Consider the following 24537-nt stretch of genomic DNA (forward strand, 5'->3'; position numbering starts at 1 on the left):
CCGTTTTTATCTCCTAGGTGCCACGCGCGTCGACTTGCCCCTCAGCTTCTACGGAGTGGGGGGGCTAGCGCCGCCCGGATTCTGAAGCGGAGTTTCGCAACTGTATATATTGAGTAACTCTGACCTAAGAAGCATAAAGAAAGTAGCAGACGACTCTCTTTAAGCAGACGACGCCGACATTTTTAATTTTCTGCTTACTAGCGCGATCTGGCGGGTGTTCTCCACGAGCATAGTCACGTGGACATCTGCAGCATCCCTATTGGCTAGCTGTGCACCTAGCGTTTGCTACAGTGTACTTCACTTTCGCTGTTCGCCGAGTGATATCGGTTATATCATAGCCGTGGGTGAAACGGGGGTGTAAGTAGGTGGCATCAATACGCTGAAATATGCGGTGTGATCTTTGAGCTACGAGGACAGAAACAATCGTCAGCGATGTCAACTTGCTTCGGCTGCATTCGCCGGTGTTTTAACGTCGGAGGGTTCAGTGCGGGTGCCGCTCAGGGCAGCCGTCTACCTACAGTCGTGCTGGACATGCATCATATGGGTACGCACATCTCGAAACCACTTGCACTGAGCTTCGTGCGTAAGCTGGCGCCTACGAGTTTCTGTCCTTTCTGCTGGTAAACTTTCGGGTCGGTGCTGTTGTCGAGTTGGTTCTGTTAACATACGTCAACGCCTGCTACTACTGCTCCGAAGCGTTCGTGGATTCACTCCCTAGGTTATTGAACTGCGGTGCTTAAAATATTTTCCTCTGCACGTAGTGAGTTTTTTAAACGTGTTGCTGAAAACGTGATGTCGCACTTTGTATTGGTGCTTTCCCGTCTAGGCTTTACACTTCTGCTTTTTATGATTTGTATGCTCGCGAGCAGAGCGATTGACAGAAAGAAGCCGGCCGAGGTATTTCTCTGAGTTTGGCAACACAGAGTGTTGAACAGATCGTACATGCTTTCGCTGTGCTGGTACCTTTGATATACCTTTTAGTCAAGTCGAACAGCCAGGGGTACTGCCAACTTATTCAAACATGACTGCCTCTTGCGCTGTTTTTTTCACAGGCCAAGATGTAGTCATTGTGAAGAATGGGCAGAGGATATGCGGCAACGGGGCTGCACTAGCCAACGCACCACTGGTTCAAAACAAGTCTTACTTCGAAGTCAAAGTACAACAGGCCGGTAAGTGACCTGACTCTTTTGCCTCGATTTTTAGATTCCTCGCCAACAAAAACACACTGTCACGCCCCCTGGTGCCCGGTATGCATGCATGTTGGCATCAGCTGTATTAAAACTGTCCCCACTTCCATGTGCAGTCAAGGCGAAGACAAAGCATTGACGGACTCGAAAGGCCACCAAAGCTGACTGCACCCATAGCCTCCGATAAATTCTTCGTCTGCGCTAATTCGCATACATTTGCGGAACACATGTCCACATGAAAGTCTTGGTAGGTTCGCTACGCATCAAATTTCCAGAACATTAAATTTCCAAATGCCCACCTCGCCATCTTCACAAAAGATGGAACCGGGCCCTTGTTGACCCAAATGCCCAACTATATCTGTTTGTCTGTGTCTACCCTACTTAGGTGCTTGAAGTGCATCCAAAAGCAGCTGTGGTCACTCGTTATAAAAGGACGATTGCGTTTGGGGTCACGTCATCATTTACGTGCGTTCGTTTGCTGTCTGACCTTGATGTGTTACTGTAGGTATAAAAAGCTTGAAATAGGCTAGCAATGCTTGCAAACAAAACGGAGACACATAAAAATACAGGGCTTCCATTCTTGCGCCAATTTGCACCAAGGCAAATTCTCTGCTCCAAACTGATATAAAAACAAAATATTGCGCCAGTGTGCTCCAAAATGACTGCCTGCATTTTTTTTTTTGTCAGTTTTTACCACCCCCTGGCGGGTGTACCAAAACAGCGCGAGAATGGCATGCCGTGTATGCTCGTAGGCGTTGCTCTTCGGTGCCATTTGTCGCATTTGTCACAGGTACAGTCTCAACGGAAAAAGATTGACACAAGTGATTCATGACTGGAGCCGAAAAATCTCGACACGTGGCGCAATCGTTGCCCAGCGCGCCGATAGCGAGAGTGGCAAGCACGTTCCATTTTCCAAGAAGGGGTGGCTGGCAGAAAGCAGCCCATCCTGCTGTCGGCCCATTCGAAAGCCCACATCTTGCATAAACGCTTGTGCATTCCTTATCGACAGACATGCCTATGCACATGATTTCTTTTTTTTTTTCCAGAGCTGCCAGCTACCTTACCGGCAAATATTTTCTGGACGACGCACTGTCAAAAGCAGTGGGTGGCAGTGCTTACGTCACAGGAGAGCAAGAGTTTAAAACCAGGTGTGGTTCGAATAATTTTTATCAGAACGACACACGACATAAGTTGCAAGCAGTTTGTGGGAGTGCTTAGCGCCGACCACCCCTTCTTAAGAAAATGGAATGTGCCTTGCGCTGTCACTGTAGGAGCGCTAAATGACAATCGCGCCGCCTGCCACGATCATTCCGCTCTAGTCATGAATCACTTGTGTCAATCTTTTTCCGTTGAGACTGTACCACTCGGTACACGTGCGGCTGAGTATCTCGTTCTCACTCTTTTTGATGTAGCTTTAATACCCCTTGCTCGGGCTCTCCTACAAATACCCACACTACACAGCGCTTTGTACGCCGACAATATAACAGTATGGATGTCACAAGGCAGCGACGCGCATAACCAATACACACTCCAACTAGCGGCCACAACAACCACAACAACAGCGGCGGCAGCTGGGCTATCCTGCTCCCCCCACAAATCGCAGCTCCTTCTACTCCACCCACCCACCGACCCAAACAATGGACACTTAACATCCAAGTCGCTTTGTCGGGCTCTACCATACCTCTAGCAAACCAAATCAAAGTACTAGGGCTCAATATCCAACAAACTCGACTCAACACACACCATCCACCTACTCAAGACCCACGCAGACCAAATTTCGGAACTTCTACGGCGCGTCTCCACGCGAGGACATGGCCCTAGGGAGTCAGACCGCCTCAAGATTACCCACGCCCTTTTCACCCCACGCATCACGTATACCCTACCATATCTCGCCATCACCCGCACCGAAATGACACGAACAGAAACCATACAACGCGCACTATATAACCGTATGCTACAGCTACCCCCCAGCGCTGCTTCCGACACTCTCCTCCACACGGGCACCTTTAACACACCATCCGAACTTATAGAAGCACACCGACAGGCCCAACTATCTCGCCTTGCCCTAACCCAAACCGGCAGAACCGTCCTATCCTCCCTCAAAATTAACCCGCCCATCCACCACTTCCCACCCCTCCTCATCGCTCCAGAATATCGAGAGGTTCTCTATCCCCTCCCTATCCCCCGCAACATGCACCCCACCTACCACACAAACCGTCGCCTGGCGCGAGCACGATACCATGCCCAACACTTCCCTCCCTCCTCGGACACGGTATACGTTGATGCTGCCGAACAGCAACCCCGCCATACATACATTATAGCAGCAGTGAACCATACTCCAACCCCTCTACCTCAGCCACCATCCGCGCTGCCCATTCCAATGCGGCGGAGGAAGCTGCGCCACCACCCTTCATCCCACCCCTAGCCTCATATTAACGGATTCACAAACGGCCGTTAGAAATTTCTGCAGGGGCATCATTTCGCCCCTCGCCCACAAAATTCTCTGCTCCCACCCCCCTCCTGACCGCACCATCTCCCTTTTGTGGAATCCTGGCCATATGGGCTTTGGGGGCGCGGAGAAGGCACATGAGGCGGCCCGAGCTTTGATACACCGGACACCTCAGCAGAGCCCCCTCCTCGCTTCACATCCCCCTCCTCACCTAGAGCCACTGCTCACCTTCCGTGAAATCACCCTCCATCACAGGCTTTCACGCACCACCCCCTCACCCCTCATTATCCCCCGCTGAATCATCCCTCTGGAGGCAGATCCAAACCCATTCACTCCCCACTCGATCAATTCTCACCCACATATCGCCATCCCTCTTTCCCACTCGCACTTGTCCCCACTGCGGGGACTACGAAGACAGCCCCCACGCCATCTGGCACTGCCCCGCCCTGCTTCCTCTTCCCCTAACCAACCCCCCCGACTCCAGGTTTGAACAAGGACTGGACTCGTCAAAGGCAATGCTTGAAATTGCCCAGGGGCTCATCAAGTCTGGTGTGACTAGGAGGAACATGGATGATGTTGAATGTGGCCAGGTGCTACTTTCTGAGGCTAATTCTAGCCTTGCCAAGAACATGGCCAAACTGGCAGCTGTCAATGAAGAATTGCAGAAGCTCTGGAATGCGGTGCAGTGGGATCATCAGTTTCATTTCAAATAAACAAGTTGTGATTATCTTCTGACTCTGTTCAGTGTCCCAATTTTAGACACTTACTAGTTTTTCTTAAGGCAGCATTTCATTCTCGATGCAACGCATTGTTACTTGCGATTTCCCTCACAAAAAACCCTCCTATATGTCTCTATACAATTCATAATTTATTGCTCCAAGGTGCTCCAAAACTTGTATTTGTCTGCTCCAAAAGTGATCCAAAACCTAAATATTTCTGCTCCGAAAATTGCTCCAAATTTCAATTAGTCAGTAGCACCCCTGAAAATAGCAAACTGCAATGCCAAGCCATGGTGGCTGGGCTACAGCCAAAAGAAAAATGATTGCATTGTAAATGGCACATCCGTAACTTAAAGGAGCCATGAAGAGAAAACACAAGTTTGGTTCATTCAAAAGATTGTCTCGTTAGAATCATACTGACACCACTTTTAACGTAAACTTCGCTCAAATAAGCTACATAATTAGAAAAAACGGGACTGGTCATGCGACCCACCAGCTCATTCCCCGCAACAGAACCTATGATGTCACATGAGCTAAGCTCTGCGATTGGCGGAGGCTGGCAGAAGCAGACGCAAATTAGGTAGAGCTTACAAACTAGACGAACGAGCGATTTGCGCTTAAATTTAGGGCACATTCTTTACAAAGCAATCAGAATGATGGAACAAACAGTGGAAGTTACGAAAGCACATGTAAACATAGAAGTACTGATGCGTTCTGCTGTTCGTACTGCGCACAGCATGCTTGGTTTAGCTGCACAGCACTACGGGCACTACGGGGCTTGGGGTTGTCTCAGACGACACTGGCCGATTGACGCAAGCAACGGTGTCTTACGTGACCCCATTTGTCGAGCGAGCACTGTTTCAGGGAACGAATATTTTCTCCCAGAACAAAAACAAGCCAGGTTTAAATGCGGGCAAAAACAAACCAAACGCTTGCGACGGTATGGTGGCGCCATCTAGGTTACGGAACATAAAGAAACGCGGGAACAAACCAACACCGCTGTACAGGGTGGAGACAACCTTCGAACGGTCCCGTGCCGCCGCAATTGGGCCAACGGGCTCAACGCGTTATTCTTTTCGTTTCCCACGAGACCTAGCAACGCGAAACAGACAATATGATTCAAACTTCTTCAGTAAACCGTGTTGCGGCGATAATTTTAGCGCGGTTTTGACACAATGACTTGCTTCGGCGGCGAGCGAGCAACCGAAAATGGCGGCGCCAGCGTATACGTGTCTCTACCCTGTACGGCGGATGCGTGAATGAAGGTACTCTAGGCTGCAGAGCGGTCGGTTCCTGCGATGTCATTTGGGACCACGAAAACGCACGATTGAGTGGGAAAATCAAAATTTTAACCTAAATTGTTAATTTCTCAGTGAATAAAGCACCATTTGTATCCGGACAAGTGCTGGGGGAACTATAAAACACGAAATCTTTCGAATAAAACCAACTTGCATTTTCTCTTCATGGCTCCTTTAATGTTTGGAATGATCTTGGGAGGCACGTCGGAGCAATTGCACCCAAAAACGGAAATAAAGTAAGTTACAACAATTTTGGGTGGCTAAAAAGAACAAAGAATGAATGGACGACCCATTTGGGGATCTTTTAAAAGAATGCATGAGCATCTCGTGCTTTTCCTCTCGAAGTTTATGCTCTGCCCGATATGCAGAGCCGACTTTTCCGGCTTCAAAATCCCGCCACTCGGCGTTTCTTGCACGGCCCTTGCATGCTGTGCCAGTGCTTTGCGTTGTAACCGTCTCATTCATCACATTTGTGCACTTAGCAGCGTCATTGGCTGCCTGTTGATCATTTTGTTGTCCACCAGTATCGGCTTTTTGTTGCTGTTATTCCCAATCCATCCCTTTTTGCCACCTACTTGGCCCTGCACCTGCTTCACACTCCATGTGTAATTACAGCACCAACCGGTGGCCCACCAGGGTAACAGAACGGATGCTGAGAGACAGGACTTGAAGGGAAAGGCAAATGGTGCGATGGAGGGATGAATAAGGAAATTTGGGGATAAAGAATTGTAGCTTTTGGTAACTCGCTTGTGCCACTTACATCTCTTGAGTTTTTACGTATTACATGTCCATGGAGGGCCACTTCAGCAAAAACAGTAAAAGCTCGTTATTTCAAACTCGAAGGAGGCCATAAAATTGTTTGAATTAAGCCGAGTTTGAATTAGTTGGCGGGCACTAGAATGAATGGAAATTGCGCTACACTGCACGGGCAGAACGCAAAGAAGCCACCTCTGGACTCGTTATCACGAATTAGGCACTACAACACGTTTGTAACAGTTGATTTTGTAAATGTTTTGTAAATAATAATGTCATGCGCTGGAGCACTGGCGCCGGTGGTGTGGCACCCTCTTTAAAAGTGAAATAAGCTGTCGCAGGAACTGAGCGCGCGTGCCAGGGCCAGGCTGTTGTTTTTCTGTTTTGTTGTTTTGCATCTGTAGTAAATTTGGTTTGGTTTGGATTTGCAACACCTTGTAATCACTCTGAGCCAACTTCTGCGATGAGGGATGGAAACCAGGGGATCATAATTCGAACGAATTCTGGATACCAACACGTACGAATTATCGGGAGTTTTCCCCCATTGAAATCTACACGGATGTGCCGGGACAAGGGCGGGAGTTCGAAATAACTTAGTTTGAATTAACGAGCTTTTACTGTACTTGCATTGTGCGGAATTTACATGTGGTGGGCCTTCTTGCATAGCACGGACGTCGTGCGGAAAAGCCAGCACACGAAGACACAAGCCATGCGGAGAAGTCAACTTTTACTTCTGTATTGTTCGAATATTAGAAACAAGGAAATTGAATACTTTATCCGCTGAAAAGACTCCTGGCCCTCAAATTAAATCGCGAAAGCTATTTTGTAAGTACTCTTGAGTGTCGGAGTAGTTCCCTACTTGCTGATATCCGTACTGATTTCTCGGCATGTGTGTACGAGAGAGAAATATGTGCTGTAACTCTGTGAAGGCACTGAGAGTAAAAACCAGGGGCACCCTGACAGGAAGTTGACATCTGCTGACCTGTGCTGTCCTTTTTCCTGCTGCTTTTGTGTATTTCACGTTTCACTCGCCTTCCAGTCTCCTGGCTTGGAAGAGAGGAAGCGAAGCTCGTATGTATTCCTTCCCATCTTTTCCCGCCCAGGCCTGTGGGGTGTCGGGGTGGCCACGCAGAAGGCGGACCTGAACCGGGTGCCCCTGGGCCAGGACCTGGAGAGCTGCGTGCTCACCAGTGACGCCACCGTGGTGTGCAACAAGGAGGTGCTCCACAAGCTGCAGCAGACTGTGCAAGAAGGGGATGTCATAGTAAATGGCCCCACTTCTCTTTCTCTACGTCTTACTGCCAGGTTGCAGCGCAGGGCTCCTTCTTTAACCCCTCCGCGCTGTCTTCTTGGGCAAGGATGCTGCGGGCTCTTGCTGCGGCCACGTTTACGTCTACTCCCCCTGCTCCCTTTTTCTTCTGCAACGAGCACATCCTCCTTTGTACCGTTGGTGGTCATCCCATGGCTCAGTGGCCAAGGCATTGCGCTGCCGAGCCCAAGGACATGGATTTGATCCCAGTTGTGGCGGCTGCTTTTGAGATGGATGCAGAAAGTGAAAACACCCATGTCGAGATTTTTGCGCAGGTTAAATATCCCCAGGTGATCAAAATGAACCTGGAGCCCTGCACTACAGCGTGCCCCATAGCGTGGGTGTAGCTTCGGCGCGTTAAACTCCCGAAATTTGACTTTTTAAAAGTTTACTTGGACATCCATTGTACGTATAGATTGTATTTAGTGAAAGTTAGCGGGCGATTTTTTTCGCTTGGCAACACTGAAAACCGCCATGACCACGCCCGCCGTGCCTGCACATGCACTTTGTGCCCGCATCGCGTAGGAAAAAAACACCAGCATGCATACCTGCCGCGTTTCAGCCCGATTCTCGGCGGTGGCATCGGCAGATATATTATTAATCGCACTTGCGCTATGTGGTGGTGCTCTGCTTGCCCTCAAGCACTGCATCTGTTGTCTCGGCCGTGGCATCAACAGATATGAATAATAGGAGCGACATTTTGTGGTGATGCTATGATAGGATGGAGAAAAGTAAAGATTAGAAAGGCGAAGAAAGAGTAGAGAACAGTAGTTCCACTGTGGTAGATTCTGTCGCACACAACACACCTCAAACACTTCTGGCTGGCGTCATGCTGCTTCCAGGAGATCAGAAGCCTCGAAGGAAATGATGAAGCGTAGGGGCGAGTGAGCTCTCTATGATGAGGAGTGAAGTCTGCAGCGGTTCCAACCACTTCGAAGTTTGCTGGAATGGAGTGCAGCTGACAGATGGGTACTGGGCAGTGGGAGGTGGCACTCGACGACCCACACCAGCAGGGCAAAAGCTGGGCGACATACAAGTCCAGGGTGACAACCAGCGTGGACAATGGGCCGTCGAAATGAAGTCCCCGCCCCCGAAGCGAAGGAGCACGAAAAAACATGTCCGCTTAGGTCCAAAGCGACAACCAAACTTCGAAAGAGAAGGCGCCCTCCGACATATGAGCAATCAGTGCCCAATTATCAAACATGGCAGCTGGCGGTCAGCTGATCTGTGCCAGCAACTTCACTCATGTCTTGCAACGGGTAGGTTGTAGGATGCTACGCAAAACAATGGTTAACGTCAAGGTTGTGGCGTCCGTGTCGGCATGTCTGCTGGCATTTCTCAAAGGGAGCGCCGGGCGACAAATATACAACGCTATACGATACCCGCTGGCTCCGTAACCAAAGACACGTGGCGACACCACGTGAGAGCTAAGCACGCATTTCGCCGCGGAGAAGAACAGTTGCGGTACGTCGCTGAGAGTGAAAGGAATAAACCCAACACGTTTGAGCTCGGTGGGACAGCCTATGCGTGTGCCGCCATGCCTGAGGCTACACATCCCCATTGCTAAGGTGACACACATAGTTGCTGGCATGCGTGCCGCCCCAGTGAATACAACCTATATACAGTAGCCTTTACAATAACCTGTATGAAATTCAATTACTTACGATGCTATTTCAAATGGGCATTTTGTGTAGCCACAACTGCAGGCTGAATGAAGTAATTTTGCTACCGCAGCTTATCCTACAGGTTTTCTCGCTCAATTTAATCCAATCGACATGCAATTTAATCCAAGTGCCATCTAATTTAATCCAGACGCCATGTAATTTAATCCAGGTGCTTGCGAATTTATCAGAGTGCCAACCAAAATAACCCAGCTATCAGAAGGATGTTCAAAAGTGTTTTGTAGGAAATTAGGCGCAGCTTTGTGGACTTTGTGGTGTGGTGAAAATGTGGTGTTTCTGTGGTGGTGATGTCATATGCGCACAGCTTAATGGGCATTTACTAACACCTGCAGACCAGGAGAGTGGTCTCATTTGATCTGTTGGTGCTGTTTGCTGATCGTGTGCGAGATCGTCAGAAGTATCCTTTGCTCGTGTATTGTTACGCTAGCAGAATTGCCAGCATATTGTTACGCGAGCAGACTACATCTGTCACGAGCAGGTGATATTTCCCATGATCTCGCAGACGATATTATAATTTGGAAATAATGCTTAACGCTTCAGAAAAGCATTCATTAATCGAAAATCAGAATGAAAAGGGCATTTAAGTAATGTGGTTTTATCAAAAGAGCTTCTGAAGGCATTGTTACATAAACGGGCGATACTTCTGAGGTGTGTTATCGACGGCGCTGTCGCAGACAATCAGCTCACAGCACGTGGCACCAACGGTCTGGGTGGGTTGATAAATGCACATTAAGCTGTTTGCATAAGATATTTTGCACATAATGGCTCAAGAAACACCATGTTTTCACCACACTGCGTGCAACAAATCCTGCAAAGCTGTGCCTAATTTCGCACAAAACACTCCTGAACATTCTTCTGGTAACTGGATTAATTTGGTTGGCGAAGGAATTAAATTGATTGGCACTTATATTAAATTCACTAGCACCTGGATTAAAATACATGGCATCAGGATTAGATTAGATGGTGCTTGAATTAAATTGAGCGGGAAAACCTGTAGTTTATCCTCCCCAAATCGTGGAATTCTAGGTTATGTCACATCTTTCCTCACTTTTCCTGTGTTTGGTGTAAAGCTATTCATCTGTGCTGGAAGTTTAGTCAACTATGCATGGTTTATGTAACATCACTCAAATTCATGTCATGATAGAAAATGGATGACTAGTTCGGTCTTACCTGGAGTTTGTTTGCAGTACTGAAATGTACTAACATAAACTGCACGGCACAGGTAGTTGTAGTGCCAAACAAAAAAACCACTCTACTGCTATTGTCTTACACGGCTGTCAGGCTTGTGTGTAGCTAACCAAAAACTCATTCTGTCAGGGAATCTGGTTGCAGTTTGCAATTTTCAGCTTTCAGCAAAGTGAAGTCCTTTTATCTTTCTTTTTCCAGGGTGTCACGTACGACCATCTAGAGCTCAACTTTTATCTCAACGGGACGGATTTACGCGTTCCTGTCACAGGTGTCAAAGGAGAAGTCTTCCCCGTCCTTTACGGTAAGCTACCTGGGAAATTCCAGTAAGATCGCATCCTGTACTGTTTTAGCGCCTGCATTGTAGCGTGTGCAACATAGTTTTAAACTCGTTGGCCTGTTAGCTTCTTGCTGTGCTTTTCTGAACGTAATTTGTATGCTGAATATTGCCAGCAAAGCAAACGCATTAATGGTGTACACCAATTTTGAGATCAGAAGAAGCTTCAGTTGAAAGCGGATTTAGCTTCCTATTAAGTTACCCTGTGGTCTGTATACTGAGAAAGGCATTTTTATTTCTGCTTTTGTTAGTTCAAACGTCACAATTCTAACCTCTTCTGCTTTGCATCTTTGTGGAATTTAAATGAGTTTGCATTTACGGTAGCATTCAAAGGCATTCAAAGCATTCTGCGCCCCTACAAGTTAAATGCAGTTCTACCTCAGGCAACACGCTCAAGCACGTCATGCAGTGCTGCAAGTGTAAAGTAAACTTCCGATCAAGTATGTAGTTTGAGGTGAATTTTGAAATTTACCATTTCCTCATTCCGATCAGCAGTTAATTAGGTAGCTTTACAGTGTTTCAAAAGACACCTTTTGTGCTGTCCGTCATGTTTGCCACTACGATTTCAAGTTCTACGCATTAACGCTGTGCTAATTCGCAAAGTAATTCCTTGGTCCTTTATACTGTTCGTGAAATATCTGCTTGGCTACAGTGCTGACACAGACTGCCGCTAACAATTTTTCAAACCCCCTATCAAAAAAAAAAAAAAAAAAAGAGAGACTACCAATAAAGAAAAAACAAACAAAAAAAAAAACCAAGGCTATTCGTACAAAGAAAATCAAGTGGGAAGTTTGAGTGTCGTAATGCGTCCTCTCCCCTTTTTCTTCTTGCGTCCAGTTGACGACGGTGCCATCCTGGACGCAGTGTTCTCCTCCTTCTTCCACACACCGCCACTCGGCTTTGAGCAGATCATGGTGGAGCAGTCCTTGCTGTAGAACGGCCTGCGCTTCCACAAGTCCCACATTGCCAGGCACTACTGCACTCGCACTCTGTTGCACCACAGGGGGTGGCGTTGCGAGCCTCCTGCCGATGTAGTCGCCGCTTCGCTACACCACCGCCGCATCAGCAGCAGTTCTGGTCGGTCACATCCCAAATGAATCCGGTGCGCACATTCGAAAGCGTGGTTGCGCTTGTGTGTGGAAGCCTGCAGACTGTGCGTTAGCGGCGTGGGGTGTGAGCCAACTATGTTTTGGGCAAAGTTAACTTAATCTTGTACAGTGATCGACGATGGCAGGCTCTCCGAGAGACAGCTTGGAGGCTGCGTGCGATTGAGTTGGGGAGCTGTGGTGCTTTAACGACATGGGGGGTACTGAATGGTTGGAATGTGCGGAGACTCCAATGTTTTTTTTGGGGGGGCTGACAGTGCAAGATTTTGTCGAAATGATGACTGTTTGAGGAAGACCGTTTGAACTGTTTACGTTAAGGCTCATGAAAGTGAATGTATGATGCAACAAAGCACCACCGTAAATATAGGAACAGCAGGCAGGGAGAGATCGAACTCACCTGGCTGCAAGTCAACTTTTGACCTTGTCGACCCCTCCTACCGCCATCACCCGGAAGATGGCTAAATTAACGAGAAAAAAAAATGAACAAAGAAAAACCTAAATTTTGTTGTGAAAGTCAGCTCACTTTAAACCGGAGAGGAGAATATGGGTTTGTGACATGTATTGATAGAAACATCTGCCACTCGTTTCAAATTGAGTGCGTAGTAGCCAGCCATCCTGCCAGGCTTGCTTGAGAGCACCACAGGATGTTTGGGTGCTTTTTGCTGGCTTCCTGGCTGATGATTTAGTGGATGCAGCTAGGAATCCGCAGTATGTACTTGCGTCTGCTTGTACAGTTAATTTTTACGCATCTTCCTGTATTATAATGCAGCGGTGATTTATAATACTGCGGAGCACTACAAGGCTTCTATAGGGAACAATGACTGTCATTTGTGCATACTTTGAACCACCTAGGACTTCAGCTCTGGCTGAGCATCCTGTGAACAGCTGTTGTTGCTATTGCTACCAAATAACTATGGCCACACCAGAAATGTCCTATGTACTTGTATGCCAGTGATCGTGGCTGCCCTCACCGCATCCACTTGCTCACAGAAAGTGAAAGTTTGGAATGTAGGCAGAATCCCAACTTGCACTAAAGGAAGACCGCTAAAAAATAAAACCACAAACTAGTGTTCTTACGAGCCTTGCATCTTGCAATTTGCTGTTGTAACAATTGCAGCTTTGAGTGCAACCGGTTATGCTGACACTGCAGTAGGACAAGTAACTACAGATGGTTTAAATTACAATTTTGTTCACACACTTATTTGGCAGTGTACTTTTCAAAAAATTATTTCTTGCATCACATTTGTAATTATTGCTGCATAGTAACATATGATAGTACTTTCTTTTACAAGTTGTTTGTCTGCAGTGTGTTAACTTGCACTTAACTTTTCTGTCCACAAGTGTTAGGGGACACTGTCAGTCTGCTGCTGCTGTCATCTCCTCGAGGGGGCTTGCCTTGTCAACGCGTTCTCATTAGATGTAGCCACTGACACTAGTCTCTGGCAGCTATGATCGAGTCGAGTAGGGTGCAAGCCTTGTAATGGGATAATTTAAATAAGAGCGATTTCTGCGGAATTTGAAACATTCTGCTTCCACCTGATGACTGTGTGCTGGTTGGAGCTATCAATGAATGGTCTTGAAAGCGCGAAAAAGCCGCATTGTTGATGAAGCTTTGCATGCAGCTCGTGTAACTTGTGTGCGCATGTGTGTTGGTGAAAGGCTGTGCGGTCTCAAAATAAGTGAAGTGGTCTGTGCATCACAGCGCCTGATGTGAACAGAATGACACGGGCAGCTCGATGGACTATGGTTAGGAGATGCCTAATTGAAACAGCGTCGAGTGATACGTTGCAACTAGAGCGCCTGCACAAACGGAACTTCAAATCTGGGATTCACCTGCGAGTAGACAAGAGGAACCAACCACCACATGCCGAGAATGCGTTGCCTCGTATTCAACTTAATCACGCAAAGGACTAAAAACTTGCTATTGGAAGGCACTATTGACTGCTGCATGTGAATGTTGCACGTGAAGCTGTTCTGTGTGAATGGTGCCGCTCGCAATGTCGACATCGTTAGAGATGAAGACTCGTTCGGTGAACAATTTGAAAGATGATTTGCTCACCTGGTGCCAAGTGGCACTGCTTTGGATGATCGTGGTGTTACGGCTTGATGCATTGCGTACTTCCCGTGAAAGCAACACTTCCTTGCCCCCTTGGCATGTTCGCTTTAACGGAACTCCACTGTACCGAGGCGAGAGTTTGACCAAGTTAAGGATGTCTCAGGTGTGCATCTCCAAGAAGCAAGATAAAGTGGTGAAATGTTTGCCCCTTGTGTATATACTGCTATGAACCATGTGCGCGCACACCCAGAGATGTAAGCATGGAGTGAGGAGCCAACCAGAAAATTGCGAACGTGTACGTTCAATGCTTTGCTTCACGTCCAAGGCTGAAAGTCTCCCTGGCCGCAGCAAACAGACTGGCGTGGTTACAAGGCAGTGAATAAAAGCAGCTGTTTTAGCCGACACTGTCTTCTCTCACTTCACTTCCAGTTTTTGGAACATTTTATGCCACTTAAACGGTCATTGATGGGTATAATTACACGAGTCACACCAATTGGTTCCCAGTTCCCAAGAGCTGTGTTACAAGAGGTATTGCTATCATAATGGTGTCAAAGCAGAACATAAAGTGCCCCAGCCACCCTTAGTAACATGGTTATCACAACGGAAAAATTAACAGCCAAGTTTGTTTGCAATGCACTGACAACGCATTTTTTTTCTTGTCTAATGCTTTGCCCAACTAGCGAACACCTAAAGAAAAATTATGCACCTGATGAATTTGTAGCCACTGAATCAATGGATAACTTCTAGGATGTTTTTAATACCTCACACCCAGTATATGCACAATCCCCCTAGGGGTTGATTCTCCTTCCAGACATTAAACAACCTCTGCCATATTTTCCTGACTAAGTAATATGTACATAAATCTATTCAATTTTTCACTATTACATTAATTTAAAACATTGGCAACACTTCTAGTGCTGTAAATAGGTGTCGGGCAAACACTGCACATCAGCATAGCCAAACCCAGCTCCATAACATCCACATCCCAATGTGTAAACTTCACTACGATACCTTAATTTGTAGCAGCTGCAATGTATCAGTTTCAGTGCTTCCTGCACTAACTTTCTTAGAGAACCAGACGACTCTATCAGCAAATCTATTTTTTAGCCACAAAGTCACTATCAATTCCACGCTGGCAAGCAGAAAACATTCAGCGAAATTCAACAGGTTGCAAATGTTGCCTCATGAGGAAATGTTGCCACAAAAATGTAGTTTTTGTGTATTTATTAATACATTTTGAAATAAAGACACAGTGATGAACAAGATGAGTCAAATGGCTGCATAACAAAGTGGCAACAAAGGTAAAGAGGGAAATAAAATACAATGGCCATGCTGCAGTTTTTGTAAGTTTGCTAAAAAGAAAAACATTCCAGAAAACGAGGAAACGGAAGCATGCAAGCAGTACGGTGGAAGGGTGACTGTCAGTGAGGCAAATGTCCTTGCAGTATCAGTTTGGTATTTGGGGGAAAAAAAAAAAGTTCTGAAAGCATGCACAACATGAGGAAGGAGGCGGCGCGGGCTCTTCAGCATTGCAGTGGAACCTGGGTGCGAGACTGGTACAACTGCAAACTGCGCTGGTACAACTCCAAATCGACGTTTTCAGCCGGTCCAGAGGACGATGGTTCGTACACCTGCAAAGACACACGAACAAGTATAGGTAGCCAGATTAGTTTGCATATATTTTTTTTTTTTACATTCATTCATTCACCCTCTTTCGCATGTCTTTGGAGACCCTCTACCCATCTTTGGGCCTGCTGGTAATGCTGCAAGGCCTTCATGGTAAGCAGTATTTGGATAGCTTTTTTCCCCCCTTAACTTTGAGCATATGTGAAAAAGTGAATGTGTAGAGTTGAGCATATAAAATGTGCACAGACGCAGCTTGGATGCAAGGAAATTGTGGCAGGTACTTCACACATTGGCCCTATGTCCTCTTCTAGCAGTCCTCATCACTTTATCATCATCATCATCATCATTAATTCTGCCAGTTCTGAAGAGAACCCCTGCCAAACCAGACTTGAGAGCTATCTCCAGTTTTTATTCTTAGGAACTGAGTCTCGCTTTGAGTGTGCTTCAGCATACTGAAAACACACACAACCATTTTTCGTCAATGTCACACAAGTAACAAAAATTTGGCTGGCGATTATAATACTCCCTAATGCAAAATTTGTGCACAGGGTGGACTGCAGTTTTCTGGGTGACGGCGCATACTTGCTGCGTCTCACAAAGCAGGGGTGAGACAGCTGAACCAGATTTGGGAGCAATTTTTGGAGCAGCAAAATCTCAATTTTGGAGCAGAAGAACCTTGATTTGGAGCAGAAGAACATTTATTATGTCACCTTAGGAGCCTAAAAAATCAAAATTTTGGCAACTCAGGGAGGGGGGGAAGTGCACTTTTTAATCGGTTTTGAACGTACATAACACTGAAACAGCCTTTCGATAGAGTTTTTCTACCAGAGTATCAAAAGGTACGAACTGCACTACATCTTTACAAACCATTTTTAAATTCTTAGGCTCTATGCATGGATAGCGTGGAGCGCCGTTGAGAATATCGCATTGAAAAACTGAACAATTGTAAGGCATTTTTACTATCATGTGAATGCCTAAATTATTATTTGTGCATTCCTAGACTGGGCTTTACACACAAGTGTAGAGCCACGGCAAAAGTTGCGCACAGCGTAGTGACAGTCGTCGCACCCCACCAGCACCCCCCCCCCCCCCCCCTTTCCCATTTCAATTCCCAAGGTGCACGTTCACAACGGTCGTAATTTGAGTAAAGTTGGTATGTTTAGCCACCTCCCTTTTGGCATTGAATTTCACTTCAGATAGATGAACCTTTAATACTAGCGTGCAATAAGAGCCCGGGCCGTCCCGTTATCGGACACTGCTTGAACATTTTGCGGCGATGTAGCCTGCGCCACCACTTCTGCAGTGTCGATCGTCCCACTCCCGCCACTCGCTGTCAAAGGCAGCAATACAGTCGAACCCCGCTACAACGAACGCCGCTTCAACGAAATTTCCGCTTCAACGAAATATTTCCAATTCCCCGTCAGCTAGCCATAGAAGTCAATGCAACAAAGTCCTCGCCACAACGAACCATTTGTCTGGCTTGCTTTCGCTTCAACGAAATTTTAGATGATTTGGGCTGGGTTCGAACAATTATTTTACAATAAAATAAGCATAGCGCCAGCTATCTGTAATTTTTTATACATTTAGGACGCTTAGTTTCACCGAAAACATGCGCGTTGCGACCACACCGCCACCAAAAACAAAACAAAAAATAACTCATAGGCGCACGCCATTGCTTGATGGTGATAACGATGTGGCTGGCCGTCTTTACACGAGGCGCAGGCCCGCTTCGCCAAGGCGGAGCCCCAGAGCTACAGCCAATCCGTATCCAATGTGCTCCGCTGCTGGCGCCATAGAGATAATATGCGTTGTGAGCAGCTGTCCTTGCCGTTTTCCTTCTACCATTCTTCATAGCCAAGAGCAAAAATCATGTTTGCGTGTTTGGTCTTGAAGCCTAGTCGTCCTATCTTAGTCGCGGGCGCGCGGTCATGTTAAATGCAAGCGCGCATCTTGCCTGCCAAGGTCAGTAGCTGCCGTGCCCTGTCGGAGGATAAGATAATGGCACTGCTCCTGCCACAAGCGAGAGGGGGGCTTCCGAGGGCCTAGCAGTTATCTGCAAGTAATCAGCTCGGTGGGCACGCCTTGTTGTACAGCGATACGTTTTGCGCCTGCATATCTTCACCCCCCTCCGTAAGGCGTTCTTTGGGTGGTGAAAAAACAGATAACCATTGGTATGTTTGTTATCCAAATAAACATGACTTCTTGCGCGTCACTCCTTTTTCTAAACATTGTATTATGCTGCCAATGTTGCGGAAACGTACGGGGCTATTTTTCTGGCCTTTCCGTGGTGTGTTGGGGCAGATTTCGCCTCAGCGAATTTTCGCTTCAACAAAATTTTTCGCACGTCCCATCAATTTCGTTGTAGCGGGATTCGACTGTAACTCAGCGTTTTATAACACCGCAACGAGTACGAAATTTCACTTCAAGCGCGCACCGCTCCTCACGAATTCGCGGGCCCCACGCTGTTTTGAGAATGAACTCCGGTCTTTCAAGTCGCGCAACTTCCCGCAACAGATCAAACTACTAAATGTAAACCCAGCCACCCCCATAACCAAAACAACGGTAGAAATCGGCGAAGAGCACTCTGCCTGAAACACGAGCAACTGCTTTGCCCAGCGGCCATGTTTTTTAATCTTCTCCACACCAAGATGGCGGCGCCCAGTGATGTCGTTCCGGAGATACAGCGCTCCGAAGATTGTCGTTTTTTCATCAACTTGCACAAGTAAATTTCATGCGGGTTTTTATTGAATGAGCAATCAATTAAACCTTCACAAACAACATCACCCTGGTGGTGCTGGAAAATTATGCTGTCAGTAAGCATTTTTCCCCACTCAAACTGACGGGAGCGTTAAAATTCTTGGCTCTCGGACTGTTTTGGAGCAGTTTGGCGCAATTTTTGCGAATTTCAAGCTTTTGGAGCAGCCCGGCGCAGGAAAACACATTTGTATCAAAACTGCGCAATATGCGCAGCTGTCTCACCCCTGACAAAGTGATCAGCACATCAGCGATACACTCTGGGGTTGTCTTGCAGTGCATCGCCTTGGGAAACCATGTCTTGCACCTTTTGCCACACTTTCATCCTACGCTTTCCTGCTTGCTCTACCTTCGGTGGCCTCTTCGTTCACTTCTCTTGTAGCACGCCGCTGCCGGAGAGGATGTCTTGCGCCGTCTTGGCATACCATCCTCCCACTCACACTTTTGCCATACTTTCCTCCACCATGCTCCTGATCGTTCTCCGTTTGTCTTCAGTGACCCCTCAGTTCGCTCGGTTACGAGGGACGACAACACTGCAGAACCACAGCAGTGGGTGCTTACAGCGGAAAAATTGTCAATTTGGGCGCTGCCACAAAAATGTTTTTTTTTTTTTTCTGTTGAACAACTAGCCACATTTAGCATTGTTTTTCATGAAATTGTAGCTTATAGTTTGCCCTTTCAGATGTACAGCAGCTGTTTTGTGACAGGTACAATCATTCAGAGCTTACTTGTCAAATAAACAAAAACAAAAAAAATGCACACAGAAGTATAAACGCAATAGAAAGAGGCAATTGTACTATGCCAGAAAATAATATTAGGGAATCTGAAATATACACGTTGTTCCTATCCTCCTTAGGTATCAGTCCTGTACACCATGTTCTGGATTTTTGAAGGCCTGTCAATCTAGCGGCCTTGATGGCTGTGCCACTCAGCGAACCAGTCACGCGATGGCAGAAAGCAAAGGTAAACATTGCAAGTGGAGTAGAAGGCATTTGTTCTGCTTTGTGCCGTTGTTTTTCGTGGCAGATCTCGCAATTCCTTCTCTTCTCCATCCTTTTCGGCAGGCGACGAAAAGGGGGCGTGTCCCTGTGACACTTCGTTGTACTCAAATATCTGTTTCATCGGAACTAAAATCTGACGATCCCACGTTGTTGCTGGAGTCATCACTGCTGCTGGGGCCAGAAAAATCAGCAGCACCAACTGTCAAAGTCCCAGCGATGGTAGACAGCCTTTGCGGAGCACGGCGTGAAGTGGCCACCACTTCCGCCCAACTTGGAGCTATACCTTGGGTTCAAATTTCGCTCGCAACATACCGTATAAACCGAAATATAGGTCGAGTTTTTTTCCAAAAAAATCCGCACAAAAGTCACCCCTCATCTTATATAGCGGTCATTGGCAGAATGTAAATCGTTGTCTGGCAACAATGTGCAAGCGTAGTCCGTCGCCATCGCCATTCGTGTCGGACTGCTCTCTCGCACTATCAGGCCTTAATTTGATTTCGCTTTTCTCTAGTTTTTCGTCTTTTACTCGTCTATTGTGCGTGCGTGCGTACATTTCTGTACGTCTCTGTTCCGAGATGAGTGGCGGCAGTCGACGCCAGTTCACCGTGGCGTTTAAGCTGACGGCAATTGAGTCACCGAGCAGAACGGGAATATGGCGGCGCAACGCCAGTTAGGCGTTTCGGAGAAAAGTGTGCGGTACTGGCGGAGCCAGAAAGCTAAGCTGTGCGCGTGCAATCCCCGAAACCAATCGTTCCGTGGACGTCAAAGCGGTGCACCCTGAGTTGGAGAACAAAGTGGCGGACTTCGTCCGGGAACTTCGTTCACGATCGCTCCGGAGGCCATGCGCGGACCGGCTCCGCGAACTGCACAATGAGTGGATAGCCGGCGACAACAAAAAGACCCATACGGGCCGGTTGCGACCGTGTCAAGCTGGGTGTCCTTCTCTGGGCAGTCGCTGCCCGACGACATGGTTACACGAGCGTTCAGGAAGTGCTCCATCAGCAACGCGCCTGATGGCATGGAAGATGACAGTGCGAAGCAGTCATCCTCGGACGACTCTGAGAGCTCCGATGAGTGACTTCGTCAGGCATAGTGAGTGGCAGTGACAGACGGGCGTCGAAAATAAATATAGACATTGTGAGTGCGCTTCTGTGCCGACTTATTTTTTTTGTCATCTTTTCCCACCTCAAGGTAGGGGGTCGACCTATAATCCGGTTTATACGGTACTCTCGAAATGTAAACGAAACTGAAACTGAAAAAGGAGTGCCAATAAATACGCCAAATGGCGATAGTTGATTGCAAGGCACCGTTTTCAGTTTTCGCAGGAGGTTAGAAGTCATCGTAACCCTGTGTCCGATGGCCTATGGCATTGTAACGAAAGAGTTAAGTGCTGTGCACTAAAAGTTATGCACTAGGTTGTGTCATACCATTTCTCAAAGTTTTTTATAACCCAGCAGTTCGTCAACAGAAGCTGCTGGAATTCACTTGCATACTCGCACATACTCAGTGCCGAGGACGAAGCAGAAAAACGGGCAAAGAAGCGAACCCATGGGATGTTTTGGATGCGTCTGACTCGATTTGGTCATTCCTAGGCACACACGACTAGCAATGAAGCGCTTCTTGTAGTGTGAGAGCTGAGCTGTGAAGTTAGTGCAAGGTAAGGTTCGCAAAGTGATACAACCGACTTTTGGAAATAAATATTCGGTTTGCGGGCAATTTTTCTGTCTGTGTTTCATTCTCGCAGCAACGAAATTCCCGCAAAAGTGAGTTTTTTGGGCTTTCCCCGGCAGTTTGGTGGTTGTGGGGTTCGTTGACTGTACCTTGCAGAGGGCCCTGCGCAGCCGGAGGTCCCGGCGTGCGGAGAGGGCGCGGCAGTAGCGTCCGCACGACCCCAGTGCCCAGCTCTGTTGCCGCCTGGCCGCCAGGGCCGCCACATGAAAGCCCGCCGTCAGGTGCTCCAGCTGGAAGTCCCCAGCCTCCACGCTGGCGCCACCACCATCTGCCGCCTCTGCCACTGCAGCCCCCCCTGCTGCTGCCGCATCTGCGTACACATAAAGCAGGGAGGCATTCACAATATCCGCCTCCGGTCACTTGTCAGGTCACAGACTGTTCACAACTAGACACCACCAGCAAAAAGAAGGAAAGATACACTAAAGGATTACAGAAGTACCCCCTACATGTTTTTTTTTTGTCTTTACAGGTAATGCTTTTCGAACATATTCCCTTTTTGTCTTTACAGGTAATGCTTTTCGAACATATTCCCAATCCCAAGAGTCCATCACACAATAAAAGGTGGTCAAAGGAGGGGGATGGCACAGAGGGGACTTTGAGATTGCTGAAAAGCGTGCAGCCAGCGTTAAGCTTTTCGTCAGACATTTGATGTAAAAAAAAGAAACAAGAAAAGAAGGGCAGAGCAGCTGCCATTATGAGAGAAATTTATGATGTATGCTTATGTTGGCAACTTTGGGCCATTCAACCATGCTTTAACAAGCTTTTTGAGGTGCATTTCACCAGTTCCAGCAGCACACAGCTATTGATAGTTAATGCAGTCCAACTGCCACTGAGAAACACAGTGTGCTCAATTCTGCATTTTTAGGTGTCCAACAACTGAGGAGTTCAAATAAAAACTGGCTGAATGGCATCTACAAATTACACACATAGCCCCAGTATTTTGATGGCTCTCTGCAAGCAGGAAATGCCCTCTAATGAACTTCTGTAACCAACTAAACTCATTCATGGCTGAAGAACAAAGGTGAACAGCAGCACACATATACATTTCACTACCTGAGCAGTCAAAGTCCATTTCAAGATTTTGAGCTCTGAAGGATCAGACAAGGAATGCCGTAGCAATATGCATAAAAAAGCAAACGCCAGGCTGCATTCTGCTCAAAGTCCATTTCAAAATTTTGAGCTCTGAAGGATCAGACAAGGAATGCCGTAGCAATATGCATAAAAAAGCAAACACCAGGCTGCATTCCAGGTAGCACGAAGCAGTGGGGCTCTTCGATATAAAGTCCTGGACTCGCCGCAGATAGTCCGCCGGTAGTTCGAGGATTCCCCACTCCAAAGAAACATGCATTAATTGAATGCCGGATTGTTTTGTTGGGAGTCAGCGGCGAGTCCGATACTGATATTCGAAGAGCACTAGCAAGTTTGGCACTGTTCAATCGAATAGGCCCACTAAAAATGGGCGAGGGCATGGGAAGAGACCTTGGTTGGCGGCGGCGGCAGCTTTGTCCTTGGCCAGCTCAGCTTGGCAGAACTCGACGACCTTGTGGGCCAGGTCTTCGCCGGCGAGGTCGCGCGAGATGCCGATGCGCGCCAGCACGCGGGCCCCCGAGTAGCGCTCGCGGGCCGAGCTGCGCTTCTCGGCCGTGGCGGCAGCACCGTCCTTGGGCCGGTCGACCTCCTTCACCAGCACCGACCAGTCAATGTCCAGCACGTCCGAGATGGCCTCTGCATGCGACACCGTGCGATCAGGGCGTCCCTTTGGGCAGGGAACAAGCACGGCACAGCCTCCGGGCAGTTGCCTGACACACCACCTCTCCACGAAACAGCACCACACCTGTGCACAAACACGGGGTCTCTACCCAAGAAGTCACTGAACGATGTATCGTCCCCAGGAGTAACTACACTAGCAGTTTCCACAAGGCTTGATGAGTAACAGTCACGGTAAAACCTTGTTACTAGTCTCTTGTAACTATGGGGCTCTAGAGAGGTTGAAAAATTGTCCTCAATAACAGGGCGTCTCTTGTGACAGTGTCTGCTGTAACGATGCTTTACTGTAGTTTCCTAGAGGTGTGGGGATGTCAATGGAGCACAAACAACCAAACAGGGCTGTGAACTGAAATGAACATGCTCGAATACCAAGTACTGCCGGTTCAATATCTACGGAGCTTCATTCGGTGCACGATTGACTTGATTCTTTTACAGCAAACATAGCTAGCTGTGCAAGAATGAAATAAAGAAAGAAAAGTGAAGTAGAAAAGTAGATTTATACACTTCGTTCTTCCACATGACTGGCCTCGATAACAATTAAAAATAAAAAAAAAGTGGTGCAACAAATGAACTCGCCAACTGGTAATGTGGAAAAGTGTAATTTTAGTACTACCATGTTCTGACAGGATGAAATCGCTTGGACGGGCGCCACTATAAACACTGAAACAATGCAATTATCGGAGGACAGTAACTGTAGTGGCCAGCGGGTGAGGTCAACAAGCATTTACCCAGCAAAACTTAAGCTCGCTTGCAGCAGCTGCATTAGCCAGCAAGTGAGCTGTACAACGCGAGTTCCATAAAACACAGTCCTGGACTATTGCACTCTGACTGCAAGTGGTTTCTTTATGCGCGGAAAAATGAAATCCAAGACTCTGACGACCAACGTAGGTAGGGTGGGCATTCATTAAGCAAACGAACATGGCACAATGTGCGAGTTCGATTTCGAAGGCAGACACACGAGGGTAGAGATACAAGAGTTGTAAAAATAATTACCGACAGTGCATTTTTATCCACCCTCCATTTTCATATTAAGGTGCATCACCAGGAAGCTTTTCTGCTTAACACATTATCCACTTACCTTGCCAGATTAAAGTGTGGAATGTGTAAGCCATTTCCTGAATATTTCCTGCATATTTACATGCGTTCAAAGGTGCCATTTCTTCTTACACAATCCTCTCCACCGATCTGCTGACAAGGGCTATAACGACACATTGGCTAAATCCACTAAAGTGAACTGCCATGGTATTTCACTCATAACCTGCGTGTGCCCAAAAATCTGACATTAACAATGAAATAAAAAAGAGTAAAAATATTGAATGCTGTGATAGCAAGAAAACACACTGCAAACCAGTGTGATCTTATTACTGTAGTTAATGGATGGTGTTTTCTCTTCTGCCGTGGATTACAGAAAAACAACTTCCACTGAGAAACCAAATAACAGATTACGTGGGTATGCATCCCCAAATAAGACTCAAAATCCCTTCACAGTCCCTTTAGCGCGCCTTCACTCAAATCTCACTCAAGAACATTGTATTTTTTACACGCCGAGGCAGCCGGCAAGACATGACGGCGGGTGG

The 24537-nt window shown here is 47.2% G+C and overlaps 2 protein-coding genes across 4 annotated transcripts in view; one reads left to right on the forward strand and one right to left on the reverse strand.

The window, feature by feature from the left end:
• Window positions 1–262: 262 nt before the first annotated feature.
• Window positions 263–14483, forward strand: LOC144169328 (SPRY domain-containing protein 7). Its single transcript, XM_077698421.1, has 5 exons — window positions 263–544; window positions 1053–1169; window positions 7510–7670; window positions 10784–10886; window positions 11757–14483. The coding sequence occupies exons 1-5, from the start codon at window positions 433–435 to the stop codon at window positions 11852–11854; spliced, it is 591 nt and encodes a 196-aa protein (XP_077554547.1). The 5' UTR covers window positions 263–432; the 3' UTR covers window positions 11855–14483.
• An 807-nt stretch (window positions 14484–15290) lies between these two features.
• LOC144169326 (uncharacterized) overlaps window positions 15291–24537 on the reverse strand; it is a 60266-nt gene continuing 51019 nt past the window's right edge. For all 3 annotated transcript variants that reach the window (XM_077698419.1, XM_077698417.1, XM_077698418.1), the window contains 3 exons: window positions 22673–22918; window positions 21283–21503; window positions 15291–15712 (listed from right to left, as the gene is read on the reverse strand). In XM_077698419.1, coding sequence (XP_077554545.1) covers window positions 15605–15712; window positions 21283–21503; window positions 22673–22918 — 575 coding nt within the window. In that variant the 3' untranslated portion in view covers window positions 15291–15604. The remainder of the gene's footprint in view (window positions 15713–21282; window positions 21504–22672; window positions 22919–24537) is intronic.

The sequence above is a fragment of the Haemaphysalis longicornis genome, unplaced genomic scaffold (assembly GCF_048455015.1).
Source record: "Haemaphysalis longicornis isolate Haplotype H1 unplaced genomic scaffold, Haemaphysalis longicornis Haplotype H1 scaffold_2, whole genome shotgun sequence".
Taxonomy (NCBI): Eukaryota; Metazoa; Arthropoda; class Arachnida; order Ixodida; family Ixodidae; genus Haemaphysalis; species Haemaphysalis longicornis.

What these genes read in the sequence shown, in the direction of transcription:
- LOC144169328 (XM_077698421.1), top strand. Translation starts at nt 433, where the DNA reads ATGTCAACTTGCTTCGGCTGCATTCGCCGGTGTTTTAACGTCGGAGGG. An exon ending in GCTGGACATGCATCATATGG is followed by an intron (nt 545 to 1,052) that starts GTACGCACATCT and finishes TTTTTTTCACAG; the next exon opens with GCCAAGATGTAGTCATTGTG. An exon ending in AGTCTTCCCCGTCCTTTACG is followed by an intron (nt 10,887 to 11,756) that starts GTAAGCTACCTG and finishes TCTTGCGTCCAG; the next exon opens with TTGACGACGGTGCCATCCTG.